Raw genomic sequence first — 12279 nt, 5'->3', positions numbered from 1 at the left:
AGGAACTGGTGAGTTGAGCCTGAAGATGGTGGTATAATGAAGAATCTGCTGCACACAGTGTCATATTAAAGCACCATTCTTATGTCACTTCTTCCTTCTTTTGGGAGAAGGAGGTAGAGGAGTGACGCAAGTCTCCCTAAATGTTGCCGGTATTAAAGAAAAAAAAAATTCATCGTATTTTTCATTTCCTGTGTCAGCAGTGGATATGGGAATGTTGATGGTTATGGGAATGGCATGTGACCATTATTGGAGAAAATCAATTAAGAAAATTAATGTGAGCTTTTAATGGCATCTCTCTCTTTTTTTTTTCATTGGCCAATGGTAAAGTTTCCACTTATCCACTCTACAGATTTCCCCGTGCCAAATGCAGGCCGGGGAAGGTTAATGCGTTTTTACTGTAGTGCTAGCTGCAAGCCTCCTTCAAAAACCCAGACTGACGCAGGAGCTTGTAAAAGCCATCAGGGATCACAGTTACAAAGGCTGTTGCACTCAGCTGAACACAGGGACAGAGAACAAACTTGAAAGCAGTATCATGTGTGACATGGATCTGTGGAAAATATTTATGGGGTGGATTTAATCGGTGGTGCTGTCTTCCAACTGTTTGTTTTTTTAATGCTGTGTTGCAACGCTGGAATTAGACTGTCATGTAGGACATTAAATATGAGCTGAATAATAATAATATCATTAATAATATCATAATGTGGCTTTCATAGCTGTCTGACTCCGGACTCTACACCTGTGTTGCTACCAGCTCCAGTGGAGAAACATCTTGGAGTGCCTACTTGGATGTTAAAGGTCTGTGGGAATATCTCATCTGACAGATTAACACACTGCTGCAGTACCTTGGAAGCGTATTTATACTCCTTGAACTTTTGTCACGTTTTGACACTTTACATCCATAAACCTTTGTTTTTAAAGGCATTTTATGTGGCAGGCCTAACACCATGTAATGCATAATTGAAGTGTGAAAAGAAAATACATGGTTTTTAGATTTTTTTTTTTTTTTTTTGAAAAAGGAAATCTGAAAAGTGTATGTATTCAAATACTTTTGTAAGTACTTTGCAGAGCAATTTGCTGCAATATTCAAATGAAGTTGTAAGTGTTTGGAGGGGCGTGTTTCATACCAGCTTTGCTCATCAACAGACTAAAGTTTTGTTATCTTTTTCTTTGTGAAATATTTCAACTTCCATCATATTGAATGGAGTTCAAATTCTTTAGATGTGGACAGTACAGTTGCACACCACACTTTTCAGCTATTTCTAAAACAAAAAAAATAAAACCATAAATCATTTTTCTTCTACTTTACAATTCAGCACAACTTTCTGTTGGTCTATGACAAAATCCCAGTCGAATGTAGTGAAGTTCATTGTTGTAATCCAACAAATTGTGAAAAAGTTTGAGGCGTATAAAGCATAGCCTTCCCTTTGAGTTTAAGAGTTATTAATTCAGCCTCTCTTCCTTCCTCAGACTCCACTGACCTCATGGATTTCATGTCGCACAACACAACTGCCCTCCCGGGCCCGCCCTCCAAGCCAGAGGTCACTGACGTTACCAAGAGCAGTATCTCATTGTCATGGGAACCGGGACCAGAGGCGGGTTCCCCAGTGTCCTCCTATGTCATTGAGGCTTTCGGGTATGTCTGTGACCTATGCCCACGAGCAACACTTAGTGACCCAAACTTTCATGGCAACAGCAGATGTAAGGGGTCTCTGTGGGGAATTCAAGCAAGCCAGGGCGGTTTCTATCAAAACAAGTCTGCAATGTAAAAGTGAGGAAGTACTCATGTGTTTGGGGTAGATATACAGATTGTTGACCAAAACCTATCTCTGGGACACAGGAGCCATCTCCTTCCTGAGCATTATGATAGTGTTGGACATTCCCATTATGTCTATATTTGGATTTGACATGGTGAGATTAGTGAATCCGTATCAGTGCAGATGGAGTGTCTGTAAGTCATGTTATTTTTGGAACTTTGTAGCAACATTTGAGGAGCACTTGCATGGAATTCCATAGCAGTGGTGCATGCGTCCGAAAAATCTATGCTCTTCTGACTTACTGGGAGATCAAATTATGCATGCCACATTATTAGATGCAAAGAAATGCTGGAGCCTGAGGCAACCTATCTTCCTCAGCAACAGAAGCACAAGGCACATAGGCAGTAGTCTATTGGGTGTTAAATTTGATTCATTCTTTATTACAGTCAGTCTGTGAGTAATAGCTGGCAAACAGTGGCCGACCATGTGAAGACCACCGAGTTTACTGTCAAGGACCTACGACCAAACACTGTGTACCTGTTCATCATACGAGCTGTAAATGCTCAAGGACTCGGGGATCCAAGCCCAATGTCTGAGCCTGTCCGGACACAAGGTGAGGAGATAAGACCGAACTGCAATAAATCATTTGTGTTAATTATCTTTGACCTATGTGGCTACATCTCTTTTTTTCTCTCCCTCAGACATTAGTCCCACAGTGCAAGGAGTAGACCATCGTCGTGTGCAGAAGGAGCTGGGAGATGTTGTGGTCAACATGCATAATCCTGTGGTCCTTAGCTCCACTTCCGTGCAGGTCACGTGGACGGTGAGAATATGTAAAATTAGGGAAAAAGCTTAAAGTTGTGCATTTTATCCCTCTTTGATAATGTATTGAAAACCGGCTTAAGCTTTCTGCTTTTGTGTGCCTATGTGTTTCGAGCAAGTTGGCACATGCAAGAATGACATTACGGGTACACATTCAGTGTGAACACCTGCTGTTTAAATTAGATTGAGGTGAAGCTAAAATAAAGACTAATGTTTGTGTTCAGGCTAAATACATCACCATTAGGAATTGCATGCCCACCTTTGAGTGCAGTCTGCAGGCAACACTTTATCCAGGAAATAATATTTTACTCTGCTGGCAGGGTCTCTATGGAAGTAGTACACTTCAGATAGGTTGGAACCAGACTGTTACCTAATGCTTTCCAAAAATGGCATCCATGTGTGATAAACTAGATTTTTGAAACAGAATGATAACACAAGCGTCTTTGTCCATTTTTGATAAGAACTAGCATATTAATTACCACCACAGGTTTGATTGTCGAAGCCAGATATGAGCCAGGATAGATTTGGCCTCATTTAGAAAAAAAAACAAAACAAAAAAACTCACTTTTGCTGAATGCAATAAACTTCCAGAGAGAAGGACTGCATGCATAAATTTACTGTTTTTCCAATTTCTAATATTGTATATCTAATAACTTTAATTTGGCATTCTGTTACACAGGATGAAAATAGTGTCACTGGCCCAGTTTCCTGCTGGTTTTCCTCATTTCATACTTATTAGATCACAGGTCCAATCTCAACTCAACCATTTCTTACCCACAGGGTCATTCTGGGAATATGCTAGAAAAAGTTCATGTTTTTCTGAGGAAGAAGATTATACGGTTGTCCACATTTTGTCAATTATAGCCACAAATTTAAATAATTTAATTGACATTTTATGTCATAGATCAATGCAGTATAGTGCATAACGTCTGAAGAGGAGGGAAGTTTTCTTACAAATACATTTGTTAAAGGCGTGCCATGCATCTACAGCCTTTGTTCTGATACCCAATGACATTTAGAAGTTTCTAATTAGTATAAAAATCCTCCTATGTGTAATTTGTAAATAAAGACCCGTGAAGCCTTCAGAGGTTTGTTAAAGAACTGGCAAGTCCTCCACCAACCTTAATTTATGTAAGAGTGGCTCAAAGAATCTGAAGTTCCGGAGCGAAAATAAAAGAATGCATCTCAATGTTTTGAGATGTCTATCACTTCACAATTATATGGTGTTTTGTTTTGGTTTGTCTCATGCAATCCCAATGACATACATATTAAACTGTATTTGTAATGTGATGAATTAAGTAAGAACATTAGATTTTTGTTTAAAAAAAAGCAAATGCATACACATAATTTATGAGTTTTTGTCTCTCTTTCTAAGTAAATAAGCATTCGGATGACTGTCAATTCCCTTCTAACCCTGCCTAAAGGTGGAAAACCCATCCCAGTTTATTCAAGGTTATCGGGTTCTGTACCGACAAACTTCTGGGCTGCCCTCCCCCGGGCCCTGGCAGATCCAGGACATGAGGATTGCCTCGGAGAGGGACGTAACACTCGCTGGACTGAACAAAGGCATCGTCTATGAGATCAAGGTGCGACCGTATTTCAATGAGTTCCAGGGGGCGGACAGCGAGTCCATGACGGCACGCACCATGGAAGAAGGTAAGATTTATTCACATTTCTGGCAAAATTGTTGTCTTTTCAGCTTAATGATAATGAAAATAATTTTTCATAGAGCTGTTAATCCACAAGCAATTGGTCTCACGTTGTGTTTCGATCTACTTTTGTGTTCAGTTGCTACTGATAAAGGCTTCATGGTTTGATAGTAATGGATAATGGCATTTCAAGTACACCCACCCACCCACACCTACTGGTGCAGTGTTATATCCCCTGTGTGTGAAAACAGGTCTCCGAGACAGCACAGTGGGGCTCTGTGACAACTCAAGGCCTCTGTGGAATGGTGGGCAGAGGGGGAGGGCAGAAAATATCTCTTGTGACTGAAGCTCAGTTAACTGGGAAAGCTCTGTTTAGCTCTGGACCCCTGCTGCCATATTCCTGTCCAGACATGCATTATATGAACCCCCATTGCTAACACGTTTACCAATCAGCCTTAAGGGTGATAACACTTGTCTATTTCCTTGTAGCTCTGCTGTTGTGTAAGTCAATTGATCAGCTACTTGTCTCTCTTGTCTAAGGTGTTTCCTGCGCAAACTGAATATAACATGGTGGCAGAAAAGTCTAAAAAAATATGTGAATTTTATTCTGTGTGTGGGCGTATGCGGGGGTGTGCGTGTGAATGGTTCTATTGACAAGTCTTTGGAAAAATTGTTATACACTTTGAAGTTGTTCACATTTTGAAATCATACATGGCATTTTTTTATTTTTTTTTTTTACAAATGAAATTTCTAAATAGTTCAGCCTTCAGATGTATTCATCCCCTTCTGTCTGATATTCTGAATTAAGATTCAGGACAATTAATTATCTTCATAATGACCTATCTAATAAATAGAGTGTACCCGTGTAAAATTTAATCTCAGTTTTGTTACAGAGTTTTATGTATCATTCAGGCTCTTGAAGACTAAGGAACACACTTGACAGGTGAGCAATAAGGTTCTTGGAGATGTTAGCAGCAGGGTTAGCTTAGGAGACAAAATCTCAAGAGTTGAGCATGTCACTGATACTAAAACAGACGCACAGATTAGGGAGAGAATTTATCCGAAAAGTAGATAAGAGGCTCATTGCTAACGCTAGAGGAGCTAAATAGATTGAAAGCTCTGGTGGAAGAATCATTTGACAGAACAACCATTTGTATGACATTCCACAAATATGACTGTGATGGAGATTGGAAGAGAAAGCCACTGGTGAAAGAAAGCCGGAAGGTGCCATTATAGCTTGCCACAGGACACAGTAATTGTGTGGAAGAGAGTGTGTGTGGAGGTAGAAACTTTAGTAACGAGGCAGGAAAAGGCAGCTTGGTTGACATTGAGGAGTTAATTTAAAACAAGGAAAAAGAATTTGAGGACAAAGCACAGCCCTCCATAACTCTGCTGACAGAGGGAGTGGCTCCCTGTGCAAAGCACGTAACTACAAGTTGTCAAACGACCTGTGTATGTATATAAACCTTTGCAGGTGTGTGAGTGTGATTGGGTGAATGTGGTTCTTGTATAAGCCACTTTACGTGGTCAGTATAACGAAAAAGGTTCTATATAAATTAAGTTAAATTATAGACATTAACAAACATTATAGTTACAACAGAGTTCTTGTTCTCAGTTAACATATACAGTTACATCATAATATAGTTATCAATTTTGTTTTATTGATACACCCTTATGGATTTGCTGAGTAGAAGAGTATACCAAACTACATATTAAACAAGTTATAGACACAATTGTTAGAATGTTATCTTATTGGTTAAAGTTCTCTTGTCGGATCAGATCAAAATTTACATTTTTGATCTGTTTGCAAACCTTATGTGTTGGGCAAAAATAAAAATGCACATAACCCTTAACACTCCACTGTGAAACATGGTTGTAGCACCATCATCTTGTGGAAACACTTTATTTCAGCAGAGACATAGAAGTAAAAAACATGGGTTATGTTTACTTTTGCATTACTTTGAATATTTAAAATATCTGTAAACAAACAGTTTATTCCTTATGGTTCATATAGGTTGGGAAACATAGAATAATGAACATTCATATAAAAGAACAGTACATAAAGCAGATATTTAGGTGTTCATAGTAAAAGTCCAAAGTCCAGTCCTTTTTCTGAGTATCCTTTGAGCAGTCACTGGATCTGCTGAGATGCTCTTGAATTATCTAATATAATTGGACCTACAGCATGCTTAGAACACGGCCAGCGCCTCGCTTACAAACGATTCTCCCCAAGGATAAGAATGAATTATCGTGACTCATTCACATTACCCGTTTTACCTCTGAGTGACTCAAAGGAAACTTCAGTTCTCTGCGATCAGGTATGTCACTTGGACTGCAGCAGAAGCAGTTTGCACTTTGACAAAGCTGGGGACGAGATCATTGACGTTTAAAGATATTTGTCCAATGTGTTTGTGTTTGACCGTGAAAAGATCACAAGGCCTCCCAGAAGAAAGGCGAGCTAAAACTATACCAACAACTGATGCAGAAAGAAAGCCTCACCTCACTGGGGCCCAATTAAAATGGCCACACGGGATCACTGGAGGGTTTTTTCCCACTGGGACACATGCTGTATTTACTTGAGATACTGGGAATGAGGTGTTGTGGTATTGGAAGCAAAGGATTGATCCACCCATTATCCAGAGCCCAAGATGTGTATAGTAGAATTCTGCAGAAATATCAGTAAAAGACACTTGTTCTACTTCAAAGACACATTGGCAGCTTGGCTCTCCTTCTACAAAACCTGATTATGTCTCAAGGTAATAAATAAAAAAAAAAAAATCCCTACTCCTGGGCTGTGATACCTAATGAAATGATAAAAGGGAAAATGTTTGCTAGGTTCATTGATCTTTAAAGCACTTAAGTGAATTGTTGGTCAGGCTTTTATTTCCATCACTGTCATCTATAGGAGCCTCAGGCTTTCCAACACTGTCATTGACAAATTAAAAGAAATAATAATGTACTAGGGAAAGAGTCACCTGTAATTCTGAAGAAGAGAATGACAGATAAATCTTTAAAATTTGGTTGTTGTTTTTTTATTTTGCAAGAGGAAAGACATGGGCATCCGTTATGGAATAAACCTTATAGAAATACATTTACCAGCCCCCTTGTATGGTACGCATTGCTTGTACCTGCAAACTAACAATTAGTGTGCAATTTTTCCCAAAACCAATTATGCTAACTGCCCCATACCCTGTACATCAGAACATTAAGCAGCTTTAGAGGCTTTAGTTTAACTGCACAGCTGAGTAAATAAAAAATGTTCTCTTAAACGCATGAATTCTTTCAAATAAGCCAACAGCTACACTGGTTATTAGTCTGATACATGCAGACAAGAAAGATGCTCTTTGACATTTTGCGCTGTTGTGATCATTTCTAGTAATGTTATCTTGAGTCATTACTGGTATTGTAGCCATTATTCATCTTGAAGGAGTCTCCTCATACCTCTAAGGGTTTCAGTACTATACTTAATGCTTCCTGTCTTCTAATGCAGAGCGTTTTTACGTGACTGGAAAATCTCCATCTTCTTGAGGCAGGTTATCTGAAATGAAATCTGAAAGCAAGAAGGGAAAGGATTTGCCTAATGGTGCATTTTCATTGATAATTAGAAATACAAGTAGTCCTATGTTAAATTCCTTATATGGCATGATCTCATTTTCTTTGAACTACAGAGTGGAACATGTCTGAGCAAATAGTTTGATTACTTTTTTTGCAGGAATAATAATTTTTTGCTTAAAGAATAATGATAAAGTAGATTTGTAATATTCTGAACATTACATGTACCAATGCCAAAAACATAGCAGCACACCTATCAAACAGTTTTGTATTCAGTTATTTAACTACAATGCTGCAGAAAAGTATTAACTGAATAAATATAGATTATTTTGGGAGTGGTTAGGGTGAATTTTCTTGCTTTGTTTTTTTCTTTTCTGTCATAGTTAAATGCTTAAGGAAATCTTATGACCTGAAAATGACTGACTAACCTGGGTGTTTTAGAAAATAATTGTTTCCTTAATATAAAAACTTGTGCTCAAACCCTTGGCAGCAACAACTATCATCTCCATATTTCAAAATGTCCAGGTTTGAAGGAGCAAATCAATCGAAGATCATCAAACTACCTCTAAAGTTGTTCCACTGATTTTTTTTCTCAAAGTCTTGGCAATCATCAGGATGTTTTGTTCTTTGCGCTTTTTTGCAAATGTGCAACAGATCTTTATGTTCTTTTTGAGCCGCAGTTTCTAACCTTTCAATTTTCTGCGGATGCTATGTTTTGGAGTAATTGTTGGTTGGCTAGCATCTTCTCTGCAGGATTACCACTGTCGCATTTTTATTTCACTTACAAATAATCTGACACAATGTGATTTGCTGTAGTCTCAAAGCCTCAGAAATGGCTTTTCAGACCGTAGATGTCAGCGACTTTGTTTCGTATTGAACGCACATGGCTTCTGGCTTTTTAAGATACTTGAGCCTGCATTCTATTGCCAAATAAGATCTGTTGAAGTGATTTCTTGCTTCTACAGAGCAAGCAGTAATCAGGCATGGGCATGGATAATGACATAGGACTCATCCTTCATAAAAATGTGAAAAAAACTTTAAAAATGTAAATACAGAAATAAAAGTGTAAGGGGACCACATACTTTTTTAAAGGCTATATCATTAACAACAATACATTAAAGGTATACCTTGTTTATGTGATGAGTGTAGACAGTTATATTGTACAAGACTGAGAATATGTGTGTCCATTTGCGTAGTTGTCCTAGTAAGTCTCTCCATTAAAAACAACTAAATGTATAAATGCAACAATGTAGTTTGAAATATTTCGGTAAAAGTATTAGATGATATCGTATGATGAGGGAGAATTTATTGCCATGCTGCCAAATACTCTGCAGGGATGTTATGTCTGTCAGAAACCTCTCTTTAACTACAAACTAACTGAATCAAGTTGGTATTGCATTATGAGCAAAGCCAGATGCTGAGCTCTCATGCCTAATACAAGCCCTACAGGACTTAATGTTTCCTCTGAAACATACTTGTTTGTGCTTCCTACCTGCTCATTTTCAGATGCAAGTCCATCTGTGGATATGGACTCACATCTGCAGTCTGGCCAAGATAATGCATCACCTGCTCTGGCCTCTCCACGCAGCTTTAAAAGTGCCAGCCCTGCACGCTATCTGGATACAGTGCAGAGAGTTATTATTTTACTGCCTCTTAATCGGGGTCAGAGTAGTTCTCTTATCCTCTCAGTCAGAACATAACGCTACTTTAATGGAAATTATGAGAAACTACTCTATGTGCCTGGAACTGCCCTTTTTTCAGCAAGAGGAGATGATTTGTTTAGTTGTGCAAACCCCATGCTTGCCTCTCTCCCACCTATTTTCCCTCTAAATCTTTGATCTCTTCAAATAGGTTACCTGGCTAATTTGGTGCTTTAAAATATATATTTTTTAAAAGAATGAAACCGGACTTATTAACAAGAGAGTTACATTTTTTCCCCATAGGGCTCCATATTTGTGGCGATGAACCATCTCATCTTTTTCTTGGCATGGGTGTGTGTGTTCATATCTAAACTTGCTGATCTACTTGGAATGGCTGTCATTTTTGCAATTAAGAAAAGCACATTTTGGACCTCAAACACTTGGCCTGTATAACTCAGGATGCCATTAAGATATTGGAATCTTCTACTCTGTGAGATGAATTGTTTTAGAGCCCATCTGCCAGGCTATCTTTGGAAGTACCTTGTTGTGGGACTTACTGTATGAATATGAATTGGGGCAGAGAGTGAGATAATTTCTACTTTAACATGATAAGAAATATTCAACACCTTGTTTCCTTTTTAATATCAATAAGTTATTTCCTCGCATTTTTCTTAAAACTGTTTTTTATGTGGAAGTGGCTATTTGGACCTTTTTACTCCTTTGACTAAAAATAATAAAGAACCAACTAATGTTTTTAAATATAGATATAATAACAAGTGCAGGTTTTTAATATTAGTTCCTTTCTTGTCATGAAATAATTTCACTGAATTTTCACAGCAGAAGATGAAAATTACTCTTTTTGGTTTTTACAATTTAAAATCTAAAAGGCCCATTGACCCATATGTGCTCTATTTTCTCCTAAATAAGATGCATTAAACAGAGAAGCGTCCAGGACTCCAGTTGTAACTCTGGAGGTGTTGCAGATATTTATAAAATTCTAATGAAATATATTGTAGTTAGATAAAAGGGTTGTGAGTATGTTTGCTAAATGTTGTAGCTCACACTGATCCCCACTCTGAACCTTTAGCTCCTAGTGCCCCTCCACAGCAAGTGGCGGTGTTGACGGTGGGGAGCCATAACAGCACATCCATCAGCGTGTCATGGGACCCCCCTCCCTCCGACCAACAGAACGGCATCATCCAGGAGTACAAGGTAGGCGCTGCTCACCCCTCCCCACCCAGACTCGCTTTTCTCAGTCATGTGTAACAAAACATTACACTGAATTCTGTCTGCTGCGTCTGTCTGTGTCAGATCTGGTGTTTGGCCAACGATACACGCCTTCACATCAACAAGTCTGTGGACGCGACCATCCGTTCAGTTGTCGTCGGGGGTCTTCAGGCTGGAGTGCAGTACCGCGTGGAGGTGGCGGCAGGCACCAGCGCTGGGGTGGGGGTCAGAAGCAAACCCCAGCTCATCATTTTGGGTAATCCAGTCCCACTCCCAATCCTGGGGTCAAATGAAATGACCTTATAATGGGGGGTACCTGGGTCTCTATAGCAGATCAGGAGTCTGGAAAAATGATTTAGCAATTTATCGCCCCAGAAGAAAGAAGATTGCGCTTTACAACACAGGCATCTGTGGAGAAATCAATAGTGATTCATTAAGTGTAGTGTCTGGTAACACCGTGCCAAGTACTGTTAGCCATATCAATAATCCTCCTCAATATGTGGGCAGCTGGTGCTAACACATTGAAGGCTGTGTTTTTGTTGGAGCTTATCAGCCTATCACATCTTCTGAAATAGCCAAAGGACGCCCAGACTATATAAGCCCTGAATCAATATCGTAGACCAGGCCAGATGCTCTTCATCTATGACTTTTGACTGATATATAATAACACCCTTAACACACAGAGAAGGGGAAGCAGGTCAGTGGACTGAAGCTTAATGATGGAGAGTGTACGTTCGTTTTTGCGTGTGTGTGTGCGGGCGCGCGGGGGTGAGTGTGTGTGTTTGAAAGGGGAGGTTCTGCTGCTGGAGACTGTGAATCTAATTTCACAGCACAGTAGCTGCAACAGAAAAATCAAACTCTGTCGGAGCTGCTCTGTCAATCTCATGTCTTGCAGCTCAAGTTGATAAGTGCACCGCTGAATTGATTAAGTCTATATTGGATGCACTGATGCTGTTTTATTTTTTCTTATTTTGTTTTTTTCTCACAGATTTTTTTCCCCTTGTTTTCGGTTGACCTCCCTTGCTGTCCACCTATTCGAGAAGTTGTCATGATTGTCTTTGTACTGAATATTCAGAATTTTCATTCCCCTCCAAATATTTATACAAAGAATATATATATAAATATATTGTCTCTTTTTTACTGTACTTTTATAGTATGCAGAGGGTTTGTGTTATTCTTCCTCATGACAGCTAAACTGTGTGATATTCATTTTTTGTTTTCACTGAGGCATCATTTGGCATTCAGATGTACCCCTTGTGTCTTTTCCGTCTGTGTGCATGTGAAACTTCTGCTGTGCCTTCAGGTGGAGAACTGAAGGATGTGATGACAGGATCGGAGGGCAACAACAGCATCTCAGATGTGGTGAAGCAGCCAGCTTTCATCGCTGGTTTGGGAGGGGCCTGCTGGATTGTCCTCATGGGCTTCAGTGCTTGGCTCTACTGGAGGAGAAAAAAGAGGAAAGGACTAAGCAACTATGCAGGTAAAAAAAAAAAAAAACTGCCCTCGTGCTTCTAAATCAACACAAGATCTCAAAGCTCAGTAGGTCTCTTGCCTGCAGCGGAAGTTGATGTCGTCACAGATGTGGCTCCATTTGAGGTGGCTAAAATGCAGAACAAAAGAAAATATATTCTACAC

The 12279-nt window shown here is 39.3% G+C and overlaps 1 protein-coding gene across 6 annotated transcripts in view; it reads left to right on the top strand.

Moving 5' to 3' along the window:
* The window catches only part of LOC102218704 (roundabout homolog 2-like), a 94105-nt gene that overhangs the window by 63591 nt on the left and 18235 nt on the right, over positions 1 to 12279 (top strand). For all 6 annotated transcript variants that reach the window (XM_023342563.1, XM_023342565.1, XM_023342562.1 and 3 more), the window contains 8 exons: positions 714 to 795; positions 1468 to 1633; positions 2201 to 2367; positions 2456 to 2577; positions 4001 to 4232; positions 10505 to 10629; positions 10729 to 10900; positions 11948 to 12124. In XM_023342563.1, the coding sequence (XP_023198331.1) occupies positions 714 to 795; positions 1468 to 1633; positions 2201 to 2367; positions 2456 to 2577; positions 4001 to 4232; positions 10505 to 10629; positions 10729 to 10900; positions 11948 to 12124 (1243 nt within the window). The remainder of the gene's footprint in view (positions 1 to 713; positions 796 to 1467; positions 1634 to 2200; positions 2368 to 2455; positions 2578 to 4000; positions 4233 to 10504; positions 10630 to 10728; positions 10901 to 11947; positions 12125 to 12279) is intronic.

The sequence above is a fragment of the Xiphophorus maculatus genome, chromosome 11, assembly GCF_002775205.1.
Source record: "Xiphophorus maculatus strain JP 163 A chromosome 11, X_maculatus-5.0-male, whole genome shotgun sequence".
NCBI classification, from domain to species: domain Eukaryota; kingdom Metazoa; phylum Chordata; class Actinopteri; order Cyprinodontiformes; family Poeciliidae; genus Xiphophorus; species Xiphophorus maculatus.
The sequence above is the reverse complement of the archived record's forward strand: the minus strand, read 5'-3'. Positions and strand labels throughout refer to the sequence as shown.